This window comes from Eurytemora carolleeae, unplaced genomic scaffold, assembly GCF_000591075.1.
Source record: "Eurytemora carolleeae unplaced genomic scaffold, Eaff_2.0 scaffold148, whole genome shotgun sequence".
In the NCBI taxonomy this organism is placed as follows: Eukaryota; Metazoa; Arthropoda; class Copepoda; order Calanoida; family Temoridae; genus Eurytemora; species Eurytemora carolleeae.
Window position 1 is genome coordinate 332,267 of NW_019396061.1, and position 17,206 is coordinate 349,472.

The following is a 17,206-nucleotide window of genomic DNA, read 5'->3' on the forward strand; positions in this document are numbered from 1 at the left end:
GGTAGAGTTTTGCGACATCATTAGGTTGACGAAGGCATTTAAGGATTTTAAGAACTTTATTTTAATAGCTCTGCATAAAAGGGGTGATTGAAAAACATGGAAGATTTCATACTTGACAATGAACATTGGTTTAATAATTTAGTTGTAGAGAGTATAGCTTAACTCATTACAGAAAACTATTTTCTAACTATTTTCTCATATCTGTAAGTGTAATTATCTGTAATTATCTGTAATTATCTGTAATTATCTGTAATTATCTGTAATTATCGGTAATTATCGGTAATTATCTGTAATTATCTGTAATTTTGATTTACAATAGTCATTTTATTAATGTATAGGGGGCGGGTACAAGGCGCGGTATAAAGTCTGGTCCATTATAACTTTTTTTGTGACCAAAGCAACAGATCTAAAAACTACATTTTAGAAAAGCCTTAAAAATGGATGTAGAATCAAAACAAAATTTTACGATTTTAATACTAAACTATTAAAGTTAGCGGTCTAATTCTATTTTCAATGAGCTGGCCTTGAATAATTGGGCTATGAACATGCATTTCAACTCTATACCTATACTCTAAGGCCTTTTTCTAGGGGGAGATAGTAGATAGTAGTTAGTAGATAGTAGATAGTAGATAGTAGATAGTAGATAGTAGATAGTAAATAGTAGATAGTAGATAGTAGATAGTAAATTAGTATAGTTATATGTATCCTATGTCCCTTTCTTATCCTCCTTTCCATTCTTTGATCATTCTCTTTTTTTCTTATCTTTTATCTCCCATCCTTCCTTATCCAACGTCGTTCTACCTTGTTTATCTTCTCCTCTTCATCCTCATTCCTCATTCATCTTATCCTGGCCTAACTATCCTGGAGTATCTCTGAGGTTCCATTATTACCCTTAATATTTGACCAAGGGGTTGGATGAAGAGAGAGAGGTATAACCTGGATCAGGTTTAGTATCAGAATTAGTTCTATTGTTTCCCTCCTTGCTCTAGTTTACTCCGAGACTTTGTGGAAGAACGAGGAGAGACCTGAACCTGAATTCTACTCAGGCAACCTAACTAAAACCAAATATTTTATTTTTTATCTAGGTTTGGATAATCTCTTTTAACTCTTGGAATTAAAAAAAAATTTAAGAGTTTTGCAAAAAAAGATAATTGTTGGAGGAACTTTCCTACAATATTTATTTCTGTAAAAATAAACAAAACAGGAATGCCTTTTTCGGTGTCATTTATAGTTTTTAAACACTTTTTTTAGTAATTATCGTTTTCTGACCTTGGAAGAGGGGTGGCGGGAAGGGGAGGGGGAGAGAGGAACCAGGGGGTGGGTAGAGGTTTGCCCAACTTTTTCCTAGGATTATTAGGGAAATTGTTCTTAACTAATATTATAAGTATAACTGAATATAAACTATATAATGTTTCTCTTGGACAATTGTGTGAAAGTGTCTTTTATTGAAACCGCAGAGTAAGCTTAGTGTTGTCTCGGATATCTAGGTCAAGTTACAGGAGTAACACCTTGATACTAAATCAAAGTTAGAAAAACTACAAATCCTCTAAATTTGATTTAAAATATTGCCTAGGTTCATTTCCTGACAATCTTTTGGTCCATGCTACTCATTTCATATTTCTCTCTTACTCCGGGTTCATCCTAAGTGTAATTTTTGTTTCTATCACCTGTTGTACTCTTTTGGTTTCTATGCCAGGTTTCTTTACCAAAGCTTTTATCCCCTATTCAGTGTGCTTCTATCCTATCCTGGTTCTAGCTTATCTTTTGGTTTCCATCCCATCGTTCCTCTCCCCTCACATGGTTCATATCTCTTGGTTTCCATCCCACCGTTCCTCTCCCCTCACATGGTTCATATCTCTTGGTTTCCATCCCATCGTTCCTCTCCCCTCACATGGTTCATATCTTCTGGCTCCCATCCCATCGTTCCTCTCCCCTCACATGGTTCATATCTCTTGGTTTCCATCCCACCGTTCCTCTCCCCTCACATGGTTCATATCTCTTGGTTTCCATCCCATCGTTCCTCTCCCCTCACATGGTTCATATCTTCTGGCTCCCATCCCATCGTTCCTCTCCACATGGTTCAAATCTTCTGGCTCCCATCCCATCGTTTCTCTCCCCTCACATGGTTCAAATCTTCTGGCTCCCATCCCATCGTTCCTCTCCCCTCACATGGTTCATATCTTCTGGCTCCCATCTCTCGGTTTCTTCCCCTGCCCTGGTTCTTATCTCCTGGTTCCCATCTCTTGGTTCCTCTCCCATACCATACCCCTTTCCTACCAGCTCCTGGTTCCTCTCCCCTATCCTGGTTCTTATCTCCTGGAGTTACAAGGTTACAAAGTCGTACCAGTAATTCCTTATTTTCGTTTTCTTATCAAGGTTCCTCTCATGTTTTCATTTATTGGTTCTATACCAAATTATAGTCTCATCTCCAGTTCCTATTTCCGTATTCTTGTAATTCATGTAACCACAATTCTGATTTCTTCTTCCTGCCACTTGGTTTCTATTTTCCGGGTTTTATAACCCACACTCCACACAGATCCAGACAGTTATGAAAGTAATGTGTCAATTTTCAAGACCGGGTCGAAATGAAATTAAAATTAGCAAATCATTCTGTGTCCTGTTTCATGTATTTTGGTCACATCATTTTCAATGATCCTGTTCATTAGCTCGATCCTTTAATCTTCTGGTGTTTATCTAATTATCATTTAGTTTCTCCAAGTTCAATCTAATACAAGAGGTTTCAAGTTAACTATCTATCTATCTATCTGGTTACGATGTTGAAATAACTAGAAATATTTAACCAACTCCAAATTGTTTAGATTTATTATGGGAAAGTTGCATGAAAAAAACATTTTACTGTTTGACATCCTTTCGCAACTTTACTGAAAACAAATACAGAGACCACTTTAAATGGACGGTGCTTGAGTTTTTATAGAAAACATCTTGTTTTATATTGGATTCATGATTCAAATCAAAAATCTAAATTAATATTTCAGTACTATCAAATCCGAGTATTAACATCTGTATAATGTATATTTAAATAGGCATATCTTGTTTTTAGTTAGGAAAAATTATTTTACAAAACATTTTGATTCAAACTGTATTCAGCATAGATAAAGATAGATTGCGCAAAAAACGACATTTTTCATCTTGAAAGATATAAATATACAGAGATGTTTTAAAGATATTCCTATTATATAGATTAACTAGGTCGGTTGTGAAATGAATTTGTTATTTTGACAATTCCAGCGATGTAAATGGTTGATAATTAGAAAAATTATGGATTGAAGCAAAACGCAAAGTGTAAAGATTTAAAAGTTCTACTGTTTAGAAATACACTGGTCCAAAGATTCTCTTAGATTTCATTCTACTGGGGTTATCATAAAAATCTGAAATTTCTTGTTCAAGGAAAAACATTCCAGTCAAAGGCATTTCATAAGTCTAAACTCATCCATTAAAATAATGTCAAAATTTAAATACAGTATTTACTACTATGGATATATAGAAAGAATCAAGAAAAAGGGCATTACAGCTGCAAATAAAAAGTCTACATTTACAAATATTTTAGAAAAGCATTATGAATTATGAATTTGATATAATTGCTAAATAAAGATTTTTATCTGCGTAAAATGCAATACAAAAAAAGGTGAAAGAAAAAAATCATTCATCTGTCATCTAATAAACCTTCTAATTTAATTTGAATTAGAACAGTTCTTAAGCAAAAATATCAAACCACCCCTAAAAATTACAGTAATGAAATGAATATGAATTTTGTTTTCTAAATGTTTCGATTATTTAAAGAAACAACATTGATTGCAAATCTAATAATTGAAATGCTGCAAAAAGAGCTGTTTTGACACAATCTGGCACAATTAGGGGGGAAACAGTCTGAGAAAGGATTTACAACATTCATTGCACATTTTTCTTTATTTACTAGGAAAGTTATGCAACAAAACATCATGTAGTATATTGTGTACTGCATGTGAACTCCCTTATAGAAAATTAAATCATCCTGCGAGGAAACTGAACCAAACAGAGATCCTTACAAAGAAGTTTACGTTTGACGGGCGGAAATACAGTGTAGTTTAAAACTACAGTATCGAGAGAGACTAAAAGTTTAGACATGACATTAATATCTACTCAAATGTTTAAACCCCAAAAGGGATGCTCCTAGCCAGGAGTTACCTATCTTAAGTAGTTTTAAGCTTATTTTTCAGTGGCAATAATTGAGTTTTTTTACACACTTGGTGTTCCACTACCTAAAATGAAAACTGGATAAAATTGTTCAAAAGTGGAATTGTAAATCAATACTGAGAAAAAGGAAATATAGAAGGAGTGTACCTTGATTTTTTAAATGTGCACTTTGAAATTTTGTGATTTACAGAAAAAAATTAGACAGTTATTGTAACATTGAATCTAGTAAAGGTTAAGAATAATAGCTCTAGGTTCTGGGTTGAGGTTGAGGTATTGAAACTAAGTCTCCCAATAGTGTTAGATTACGTCAAACCAAAATGCTGAGAAACCACTGCAACTGGGGGAAATATAGAGGGGGGGGTCCTGGGTCATGGAAAAACAGGGAATTACTGTAGTGAGGATATCTTAGTTTACAAGTAGGGTAATTTCCAGGGAAAGCAGAAGAAAAAAAACAATACATACTAAACAAGGAAATTTTGAATACTTCACAGAAACCTATGAAAATGTAATTGCTCATTGTTAAACATTACGGTTTGTTGTTAAATGTTTAAGTATTTGAATATATCCATACAGAAATTGTCTGATTCTAGTTAAATGGTAAACTAAACATTTTAGTATTTTTCCAACAAATAAGGTACAACACCTTGATATCTTTATCCAGCAGAAAACATTATACAGCACAAATTGAAAGACTGGGTTATTAGAGTCTTAGCCCATATTGAGAGTAAAAGTTGTATCTTTATCCAACAGAAAACATTATTATACAGCATTAATTTTAAATAGTTCTAAATACAGGGGACCTAAGTTCCTAAACTAACACTTGGCCCATTTCTAACACTGTGTGTTAGAAATGGGCACAAATTGAAAGACTTGGTTTTTAGGATCTAAGCCCATATTGAGAGTAAAAGTCAATAGTAAAAACTTTAACCAACATTTTGTTAAGCATGACGAGGACAACAATTACAAATTTAAAACTATTTTTTGGAATTAAAGTTATAGAAGGAGTTCTTTTTATATTAAATTCCTTGACCGTTTTCAAAACAATGTCAGGTTTTTTGAAGATATCCTGAATTTAAATCATTATCGCGTTTCCCGTTTTTTAATATAATCCGCTTTTCAGAACAAAGCTCACTTTCACTGCTTAATCTCCCCATTTTATTTGTTAAATAACTTAAGAGAATAAAGTTGTTTTAATTTCCTGCATTCTAAATAAACAATTTCCCAGATTTCTATTTAATTCTATATTGTAAGAACAATCAATGATATAATGATTTTTAAATTATAAAAGAACCTTATTTTTTGTTTTCTATTTTGTTTGAAAATTGACATTTATATGATTTGAGTAAATGTCTCAAAACCAGGATATGTTCCGAAAACGTGACATGAGCTCAAATGCGGTAATTTTTTTCAAAATTAAGATATGTTTCTTAAATGAAAACCAATATCATGAAATATTGATATAATTCTCACACCTTATTATTTGTTTGAAGTTGACATTTCCTGTTTCAATATTTAGTTTTAACCATTTTTGATAAAGGAATTGAGTCTTTGTCACAAACTTTGATTTTCTAATCACTATATCTTTGGAACCAAATGTTGTAGACCTTAGATATTTCAAACTATGAATTCTGTTAAATCAAATAATCAGAGTTTGAAATATCAAAGGTTTACAACATCGGGTTCTAAAGATATTGAGGCTTAAATATTTGATTTTGTTACAAAGACTCAATTCCTTTATGGCATAGTTTTGTTCAAGTCGGCTTGGATTTAAAGATATATACAAGTGTTATTTTTGGAACTAATTTCCCATGAAATACCTTTTCTACAATCTGAATTAGGATGATAAATGAAAATTCGGTTTGATTTTTCTCTGGAATTTAACCTTTGAGAAAATAATATAAACGGAATGAGAATAACAAGTAAAGGAACTGAGTTTTTGCCACAAATTATGATTTTACAATCGCCATATCTTTTCAACCGGATGGTGCAAACATTTGATATTTCAAACTATCATTATTTGATCTAAAATGATTCATAGTTTGAAATATCTAAGGTCTTCGACATTCAAATATAAAGATATAGGGATAAGAAAATCAGAGTTTGTGACAAAAACTCAATTCCTTTATAATAAAGTTGTATTATTTATGAAACCTTGGAGTGAGTCAAAACTTTGAATTTCAGGCTAACTATGTGTTAAGAAATGATTTCAAATGCACACTTGATCAATTTGTCACATTCAAACTGGTAGGTGATAAAGCACGGTTAAAGTGAAATTTAAACATTTGAGATGCATGAAGTTGCACCAGTGACTACTATGCCATTAGAGTCTGTCCTCAGTAAAATCTCAGAGGATGAACTTGAGGATGATCCAGACACAATGGAAGCTTTGCAAGATAAAGGAAAAGCAACTAAACAATCAAAGAGTAAGCGTCAAAGAAGAAAAGTAAATCACAGAAAAATAATTGTTCATGAGAATGGTGAGATCTGTTCTCGAACATACAACCAACCTTGTCCTCATGATGATGACTCTGACCAAGAAGATGATACAACTGAAGGAAATTTCTTATCATTAATCAACGATCATATAATGGATAAAACTCCCATTTTTAGCTTACTTTTCATTTAGTAGTAGTTTTTAGTTTAATAAACTGAAATTAAAATATTTGGTTTGGATTTATTCAGATGGAGAACTATGATTGATATTGCTCAACTTGACAACATTGAATTCCTAAACAAGATGGAACCTCTCAGTGACCCAATATTGCTAAAAAGGGAAGAAGAAGCAGAACTAGAAAATGAAAATAGATCAATATCAAAACAAGCAAGTGAAAACTTTCCTGGAAGAGTGAGCCATAGAAAAATTAAAACTGTTACCTATACAATAGTGCATGACAATGGTGACATTTGTCCAAGAACATACAACCAGCCATGCGCACATGATGATGAACATGACCATGATGATCCTGAAATCATAGAAGGAAATTTCTTATCCATTTGATTTAGTTCTATTTGTAAATATATCATTTATGCTTCATCTTGTTTTTACTGCACGCTTGAATATATTGCACTTTTTCATGTAAGATATAAACCATAAAAAATATTAATCACATTTATTTTGCTTTGAACTATAACACGCTTGAAGAGGATCTAAATTTGCAGAAACATGGTTTGGTTTGGTTTAGGTTTGGTTATCAAGGATTAAGTTGAAATGCATGAGGTCAGTTTACTCACCAGTATGGAGAACACATCAGACTTCGGCCTTTCAAAGATCCTCGAGGATGAAACAGAGACAGAGCCTGACCCATCAGAGGCCTCAGACTTACTTAAGGATATAACAGAAGTTTCCCCAAGCATTGTTGCCCCACAGCAACCACAATCAAAGAAAATGAGCCATAGGAAAATTGTGGCGATTGTTCACGAAAATGGGGAAATTTGCCCCCGAACATTTAACCAGCCATGTGCTAATGAAGGACATGATGACCCTTCAATGAATGATTCTGAAGGAACCAACTTCACGCATTTTATTAAAATATTTAAGATGGAACCTATAGGATTATTATTCTTCTAATCTAATTAGTTTAAGCTATTTTAAAATTTTTTATTTAAGCCACCGAACTAATTTACTTGTTCTAATATTTTTTCATCATGCTTAAATGTTATGTGGTAAGACATTCTTTTGGTTAATCTTTGTATCAAGCCTATTACAAGGGAAAAAATTCTTAAACCCTGATTTGGTTCAGACCTGACACTGAGTGTCAGGTTTGGGCCAAATGTGCAAAGTTTTTTTTTACTGCTTATATTGTTCAATTCAAATCGAGAAGAAAAACTGTCTGCATAGTGCATACTTTAATTCAGAATAATTTCAATTTTTGATGATTGCTAATTTTATTTTATAAAATATCACAATTTTGAAGCAATGCAAAGTTTGGGCATAAAACATGTTTTGGGACATGTTGATTTCGAGACATTTCACAGATTTGAATCAATGATACTTTTCAAACATTTACACAATTTGGTAACAAAACAAGTTTATCGCATACGGTAAAATTTAAATAAGGAAACAATCAAAATGTTAAAATAGATTTTTTCTGACATTTCAAAATACAACGACTGATAACATTGAAAAATTATAATTTAATAATTATTTAAACTACTTAACATGGAAGTTAAGGTATTTTTACTTTACCAAGGGTTCCCGACCTATTGGTCGAGGGAACCTGTGATTAAGTTAAAATCTTTACAATCCAATGTCGTAGACCTTAAAAAATTTTAATTTGTGGCAAAAACTCAATTCCTTTCAGAATAATTTAGGAGAGAAAAATGTTTTCAGTGATTTCAAATCCTATTTTGTGAACAGTAAAATTTTGTTCTGAATTGTTGAATATTCTCAAATTATGAAAGTTGGGTATGTTCCAAAACACGTGTCCAAGATTCAAATTCGTGATATGTGAGAAAATGAAAAACCTTTAATTGTTTCAAAAATGAAAAAAATGAACAAACGCTCACAGTTTTAATTCTAGAAAAGAAGTAAATAGTGTTATTTGTAGTTATTGTCGGGCTAAATAGTTTTTTTCATTGATGCTTGCACTTGGCACAAGAAGACATAATAAAACGTTGATCATAATATTTGTGCTTATTTTGGAACATAAGCACGGGTTTGAACTTTCTTCCCCTGTATTACTAAAAAGTGTTGATGAGTTAGAAATATAACTAATATTATCTACATTTGAACTTTACAACAGAAGACAAAACGCCAAATGAACATTTTTCTATTACAGGGTGTCCCAAAAAACATGGGAATTCAGTGACGAATTGGATATCGTCTTTGTTATGAATTAGCATTGTAGTACCTAATTTCAAAAGCCATAATATTATTATGTCAGATAGAGTTTATTTTATGAAAAGGGTAAAAGACTGTAAAGGTGTGTCTATAATGTCTCTGCAAGATGAACAGTGAAGACAGACAAGTTTACTCTGTTTGTATACTGTAATTTTCTTNGCAGACGAAACTCTTACAAATTACAGCATTCTCAGTAGGTATCACTTTACTAAATGAAAGAATTATCTAAAAAGACGATATCGAATTCGTCACTGAATTCCCATGTTTTTTGGGACACCCTGTAGCATAGAATTAATGGCCTAGTTCTAATGCAGCAATATGGTTCACACTAATTTTGTATTTTGTTTTCTATGTCTTTATTAATTGCATTTTCAATGAATTTTAACTAGCCACGAGATTGGATAAAAATAAAAATCTAAATCCCAAAGTTTCCATCTTAAACCAGCGCCTATATGCTTGTTATGCCTTTTCTTGCTTTTATTAAAAACAAATTTATTTAATTAAAAAAATATATTTATAAAATGATAAGAGGTGGGTTTAGATGGCGATCTGGGAGGGATGGCCTTCGGCATGGGACGATTTCCAGGTCCTGGCTACAGACAACCGTTCCCGGGCATGCCAAGGTTCCCGGGACAAGGAGATTTCTCCGGGTTAGAAAACATGTCCGGAGGAATGGACATGTACAATTTTTCCGGGGGATTAGGGATGGAGAGATCTTTGGATGATATTTTGCAGAATGGAGATGGAGGAATGTTCTCCGGAGGGTTTCCGGGGTTCCCTTCTTTTCCTGGTATGGGAGGACAAGGTAGGATGATTTATTCAAAACTTTAAACATCTTTGGAAATCAGTTAATTCAGAATATATAACCCACTTGAAATATCAACATTTTTACTTTTCTAATTTTTTCTTCTAATCTCAAGTTACAAAGGGATTATTAAAAACCAAAAATATTTTAAGCTATAGAAACCAAAAACATTAAACATTTTAGTGCCAGATCCGGATCCATTGATCAACAATTTAGCTCCCTGGATCAGGATCCATTGAAACCTCATTCAATTAACAACACATCGAAAAAACAACTTATTGCTATCAAAACACAAATTTGAAGTATGAAATATCAAAAACAAAAAACCTCGAAATTATTGAAAGAATAAATAATAAAATTTTCAAAACAGGTGAATATCCTGGACATTTTTTTGGTAAAAGAAATGAGCAAAAATATTCATGAGCTGGAACTATTAGAACCGGATTAATTTTTATACAGAACAGATCTAGGATCCGGATCCAGATCCGGATCCAGATAAAACGAATCAAAATGAAATGAATCCCAAGCACAGCATTAAGGACACGTAAAACGTAACTTAAAAGTTTTAAAACGTTTCAATAGAAAAAGTTCTGTTGATACTCTTTATTAAACTCTTTTAAGTTCCCTCCTTATTTAAATACATTTAAATATTATAACTTTCTGCATCCGGTTCCAACCTTCAACCTATTTCCGGTTTGTTAGACTCCGAATTAAAGATTGCACAAAGTTTATTAGTTCTTGGTCCGGAACTTAGTGCCTACTTACGTGCAATTACAGGGTGCTACAGATAAACTGAATACTCTAGAAGACAGGATTTCCAAACATTATTTTTCTAATTGTTAAATTGTGTTTTGTCCCTTTGTATTAAAAAAGCGTTTTCCCGAAATAACAGCTTCCCACTTGTAAAAATTCCCAACAGAAACTTGAATTTCTTTTGTGTCAAATCCAAAAGTAATTTCTATAAATCATCGATTTCAGATGACAAATTTTTGTGTTCAAAATTTGCAATAAATGCATTTGGTTTCTAACAAGATATATACAAATATATAAGAACAAATTCCGGACTCTTTTTCAAAATTTAAAATTATGCAGATAAGTGAAAATTGTTCTTTTCATAAAACTAATATGGGAACTGAGTTTTTTCACAAAATCCCATTTTCAGAGTTTGAAATATAAGGTTCTCCGACACCAGTGTCCGAATTTAATGAATTTAAGCCGCGTCTCAAATCCCCCCCCAAAACCGGTTTCAATTGAGTGTCGGCTTAAATCTTGAAAAAATCAATACAAATTTAAGTGGAACCACCAAAATTTGAGCCGCGGCTAAAATTTAAACCGCGGCTCAAATTCTTTAAATTCGGCCTCAGGGCACAAAGACAAAGGGATGAAAAAAATCAGATTTTGTGGCAAGNCGCGAAAATTACAGGGGATGCTAACTGTGATTTGGTCCAGTCCTGACACTGTCCCAGCCAAACGTGCAAAGTTATTTTTTTTTTACTGTTTATAGTTTTCAATTTAAGTTGAGAAGAAAAACCTTTTGCATACTTAGATTTGAGTAGTTTTGGCTACATTTTTACAAAATTTTATTTCGAATTTTAATATTCTACAAAAATGGTACATCGAGCAAAATTAAACAATATACTTCTTTTCTATTTGCTCCGCTTGTCTGTCCGTCTGTTTTTTATCTATTTGTATTCAATAAACGTCAAAACGGCTAAACCGATCAGACCCATTTTTTTCTCTTGCAACAAGGCTGGTTTATGGCTGGTCGAAGATAATTTCTACGTTAATTGTGAAAATCCACTATTTTAAACAGAAACATCTGTGAAAATATAAAGTTTACCATTACAAAGAAAAAATGGCGATTTGCGAAGCAAATGAACTAATTTTTTGCCACAAACTCTGATTTTCTAATCCTTATAAATCTGCAAGCTTATGTCGATCGGAGACCTCTGATATTTCAAACTATCATTATTTGATCTAAAATATAATCCAAGTACAGTCACAGGAAATTGCTAATTACAATTTCAATTTCGTGCAGAGTGTAAACTAATTAATGACTTCCTCTTGGTTAAGCTGGGTGCAAAAAACTAAGCATGTTTAATTGTGAAATCGTGGCATGAAACCACATTTTTTTACTGGAAAATAAATAGAATGCTTTTACGCCTATACATGAATCATAAATGCATACAACCCAGCAAGAACAGGAGACGGCCAAGGTAGTCTAAAATTGACTTACCGGACAGGAGGATAGGACATGACAATTATTCATTGCGAGGTAGTCATATTTAGACCGGAAAGACGAGGTTCTGGATGATGCTCATGAATTGGGGTATCAGGTTACTAATGGCATTTGTCTCTGCAGGGGTTCCTTGTGAATGTCCGTATTTTTGTCCGTGTGTTCCTCCACCAGCTGTTTTAAAGCTGTTCTCCATTATTATTATTATTATTGTTATTATTACTATGATTATTATTATTATTATGATAATTTAATCTTTAAAAAAATTGTTTCTAAATAATTTTCAAAAATTGTAAATTGTGAAAATGTTAAGAGGTGTTCTTTTAGTTTTGAAAAGATATATTCCACAGACAGCATTTCACAGCTTGAAAAATCAAGTCCACCTGAAAGACTTTACTGTCTTAACATATGTGACAGCACATAGAAGGGGGGGGGGATAAGATGTTTGTCTTCAGAAGGGGAATCCTGGGAAAGTTGTAAAACTTACATAGTCTTGGTGTCATGTCTTGGTAAGAGAACTAACACATGTGGATAAAATATGATATCATCATAAAACTGCGGGTTGTCTTGGCGTTGTGTCTTGGCAAGACCTCTAACAGATGTGGATAAAATATGGTGAGGAACAGAATAAAATGTGGATGGGACATAACACATGTGGATAAAATATGATATCATCATAAAACTGAGGGTTTTCTTGGCGTCGAGTTTTGGCAAGACCACTAACAGAAGTGGATAAAATATGGTGAGGAACAGGCTAAAATGGGGATGGGACATAACACATGTGGATAAAATATGATATCGTCATAAAACTGAGGGTTGTCTTGGCGTTGTGTCTTGGCAAGACCTCTAACAGATGTGGATAAAATATGGTGAGGAACAGGCTAAAATGGGGATGGGACATAACACATGTGGATAAAATATGATATCGTCATAAAACTGAGGGTTGTCTTGGCAAGACCTCTAACAGATGTGGATAAAATATGGTGAGGAACAGGCTAAAATGGGGATTGGGGGAACAAGTCTTTTTTTGACTTGACACAAGACTCATTCAAGTATGGGGGTTAACATAGAACATGCATGAAAATATTGTAATGGTTATAGCTCATACATAAGATATTTGATGTTTGATATTTTTTGGAAAATTGAGGGTCTTGGGGATGCTTCAGGACGTTCTCAACCTCGTCCAAGACGCTCTCGTTCTTGCTGGGAACGATTATTTATCTCTTCCCACTCCCATCTGAGAAAGTCGGAAAATATGACTGCTCTGGTAAATTCGTACCGGTCTTTCCCTATCCTCGTACTACACAAGGATATTTTCCGGCCTGGCTTGTTCTATGACTGGGTTTAACATGTATCTAGCGTGGAGTGCCCCCTCCATGGATCCCCCAAAACGCTCATTTCTAATTAGATAACTATATATTGGATTTGAATACAAAAATAAAGATGCTAAATATTTTTAAATTGTTGCATGCGCACTACAATGTATTTTCAAGAAGACTTTGTCATGCTGTTAGAACCATTGCCTATTGTTTTTATCATAACAAAGAAATTGTAAAATTGTAGAAATGTGGTTTATGATATTAAATATTACAACAACCATGCTTTCTAAAGACAAGTCATTTTGAAAATACTCAACTTAAAAAAATATATAAAAATCTAAAAAAATATATAAAAATCTAAAAAAATATGTAAAAATCTTTTTTCAAATTTACAAATATGCTAAGTCTAATGAATGTAGCATAATTGGATTTATACGTAAGACATCATGTTCACCTCCAATTTGATTTAAAAGATGATGTATTTTAAAAAAATGACAATCTATGCTTCTTGTTTGTTATAAGCTACGGGTCTTTCGATCTGACTTTTCAAAAATATTTGGGGGAAATGTTAAAGTTAAAAATTCAGAAAAAAGTTTGAGTGGGTATGATTAAAAAAATATGGGTTTAATTTGGATAATCAGAGTAATGCATGTCATTTTTTGCGTTTATAGATTGAAATCTTAAATGTTTTCAATCTAACGCGAAAATTACAGGGGATGCTAACTGTGATTTGGTCCAGTCCTGACACTGTCCCAGCCAAACGTGCAAAGTTATTTTTTTTTTACTGTTTATAGTTTTCAATTTAAGTTGAGAAGAAAAACCTTTTGCATACTTAGATTTGAGTAGTTTACAAAATTTGGTGACAAAAAAAGTTTTTCGCATACGGTAAAATTTAAATAATGAATATTAAAATTTAAAAAAAAAACATTGTTCTGATATTTCAAAATATAACTACTTCTAACAATGAAAAACTCTAATGTTAATATTATATGGTTCTTACAATTAAACTTAACAGAAAAATGCGAAAGATTTTTTTAAAGATGGAAGAACTGGAAATCATCTTAATTCTCTGTATTTAAAAGTATAATGTGTAAATAAATTTATAATAATTTGGAAGATAAAAATATCTGCAGGGATTCATGCTTTTTTTGTAAATTATGAAGATAAGTTAAGGTTTGAATTGTTAATTATTTCAAAATTATGGATTGTTAGAAAGTATATTCGAATTCGTGCGAAAATGAAAAACCTTGAATTGTTTTGAAAATGGTATCCGGGGTTTTTAATAAAATGAACGATCACTCACAGTTTTAAATTTAGAAAAGAAGTAGATATTCAAAGTTCTCGTCGTGCTTAATATTATGTTGGAAATAATTTCTTTAATTGATATTTGCACTCGGCACAGGAAGAGTCACTAAAACGTTGATTATAATATTTGTGCCCAAACCTGACTCTCAGTATCAGTAATGGACATAAACATGCTTCTAGCGTCCTCTTCATTGTAGAACTTTTGAGAAGAAGAAAAATGTTTTATTTGTATAATATGTAACAAAATACATCTTTTCTTATGCTTGTACGTAATTTCAAACTAGGGAAGCTATGAGGTCACAAAGTGCTACAAGTAATCCCGCATACATTTTTTGTCCAGGAAATAAGAAATTATTAAAATTAGATAACGAATGTAAACCATGAATATTTGGCCCTGAATAAGGATTTTGCCCCCATCTAGCTCACAAAGTATTGAAAGTTTGTCTCATGCAAAGTGTTATAAAGCTGTCTAATCAACTATACCTTTCTTGCACAAGTGTATATTTACAAATAATAAATATTACAATAAGAATTCCGATTTTCCCTAACTTCTATAAGATATCATAACTTTTTGATTTTCCCTTCTCAAGATTGATTAGTGAATAGCGATAAAGAACGGAAATCACCGGAAATCAGACTAATTAATAATGTTCTCATTTTTATCAGAGGTTAAACCCCTTGTTGTTCCCGTGAGGCCGATTTTAAAGAATTTGAGCCGCGTCTCAAATTTTTTACTCGACTCAAACATGGTTGGTTCCACTTGATATTGTATTCAGTGTTACTAGATTTGAGCCGGCGCTCAATTGGAACTGGATTTTGGCGGTTCAGCGACGCGATTTAAATTCTTTAAATTCGACCTCTGTATCTGTATCTTTTGTCGTCCTAGCGATTAAATAGATTCTACTTAGATATCCGTTGTTCGGTACCCAGCAGGGATAATTATAAATTGAGGGATGAATCAATTATCCCTTAAAGAAACTGATTTCTTGCTACAAATTCTGAATTTCTAATTCCTAAAGCTTTTACACCCAGAAAACCATTGATACGTCAAACTATAATTTCCATAAATTAATAAATAGTTATAGTTTAAAATATCAAAGGTTGTTACCATCAAGTTATCAAAGATCTAGGGATTGGAAAATTGGATTTTCTTGCAAGAACTTTAAAGGTTATCAGAGTGGAAATCGAGATAAGGCGTTTTATATTAGCGCTATCTAACACAAAAGTTTGAACCTCGGAACTTTGATTAAAATTAAGACAAATTGAATACAAATTTTTTAGGCTCATCGTCACGTGACTCTGGGCTCAGTCTTCTGTCAGAGTCCAACCTAAACCTAGACGGAGATGGGATGGATGGGATGTTAGGAGGACAATTCTCTATACCAGGGATGGGAGGAATGAGAGGGTTTCCAGGGTTTGGTGGTTCTGGAGGGATGGATCTTAACTCCTTCTCAGGAATACCGGGAATGGGAGACTTTGGAGGTTCAGGGGGAGACACAATGGGTTTCCAAGGGTTTCCTGGAAGTCAATGTTTTCCTGGGAGTCAAGGGTTTCCTGGGAGTCAAGGTTTTCCTGGAAGTCAAGGGTTTCCTGGAAGTCAAGGGTTTCCTGGGAGTCAAGGGTTTTCTGGGAGTCAAGGATTTCTTGGGAGCCAAGGGTTTCCTGGGAGTATAGGATTTCCTGGAACTCAAGGGTTTCCTGGGAGCCATGGATTTCCTGGCATGGGGGGAGGTGGGTCCTCAAATTATTACCAACAACAGATGGCAGAGATGGTAAGTTAATTTAGTAAATTGATAACTTCATTGATTAACAAATTGTTTTCGTGATTGATTGATTGATTGATTGATTGTTGAATTCTTGAAATTACCTGGAAACTTTAAAAAAAATTGAAAATGAATAATTGATTAAACCAAAAAAGGAGCCAGTGTATTAAGTTATAGATAAGTTATATGATGATAATGAGAGAAAAAAATAAGAACAGCGTGTATAAGGATTAGTAGAGAGCTAGAACAAAGAAAATAAAGGATAAATAGGAATACGAAAATAAAAGGATTAGAAGAAAAGTGGAGAGAAGGATTAGAGGAAAAATAGGATTAAGCTACAGAAAGATTAGTGCAAAAAAAAAGATTAAGCAATATGTAAAAAGCAGAAATTTGAGTAAAATTAGGATTATAAGCAAAGTTAGATGAAGGTGCAAAATTATTTGATCTGCTACATAATCCATTCTTGAGAGAACGGATGGGAGGGTGGTGTAATGGGGGGTGGGGGGTTTTGATAGTTCATCATATTTTTAACAAACCATTCTTTTAATTGAATATAAAAATCTAGTTCAAACTCAGAATGCACTGTGAACTGTAAACGTTAAAAAAAGTGTTAACTTTAGAGCACATTGTAAACTGTATAATGGAGGATATTTTCCCACTTTTATCCTTTTGTACAATAATAAACACTATACAGGGTGTCCCACTTTTATCCTTTTGTACAATAATAAACACTATACAGGGTGT

General features: G+C 32.9%; 1 protein-coding gene across 1 annotated transcript; it reads left to right on the forward strand.

Annotated features, from left to right (window-relative positions):
* Positions 1–978: 978 nt before the first annotated feature.
* Positions 979–16,938, forward strand: LOC111708684 (collagen alpha-2(IV) chain). Its single transcript, XM_023482129.1, has 4 exons — positions 979–1,046; positions 7,391–7,697; positions 9,576–9,839; positions 15,981–16,938. Exons 2-4 carry the CDS (start codon positions 7,403–7,405, stop codon positions 16,478–16,480), a joined length of 1,059 nt encoding a protein of 352 aa, XP_023337897.1. The 5' UTR covers positions 979–1,046; positions 7,391–7,402; the 3' UTR covers positions 16,481–16,938.
* Positions 16,939–17,206: the final 268 nt, after the last annotated feature.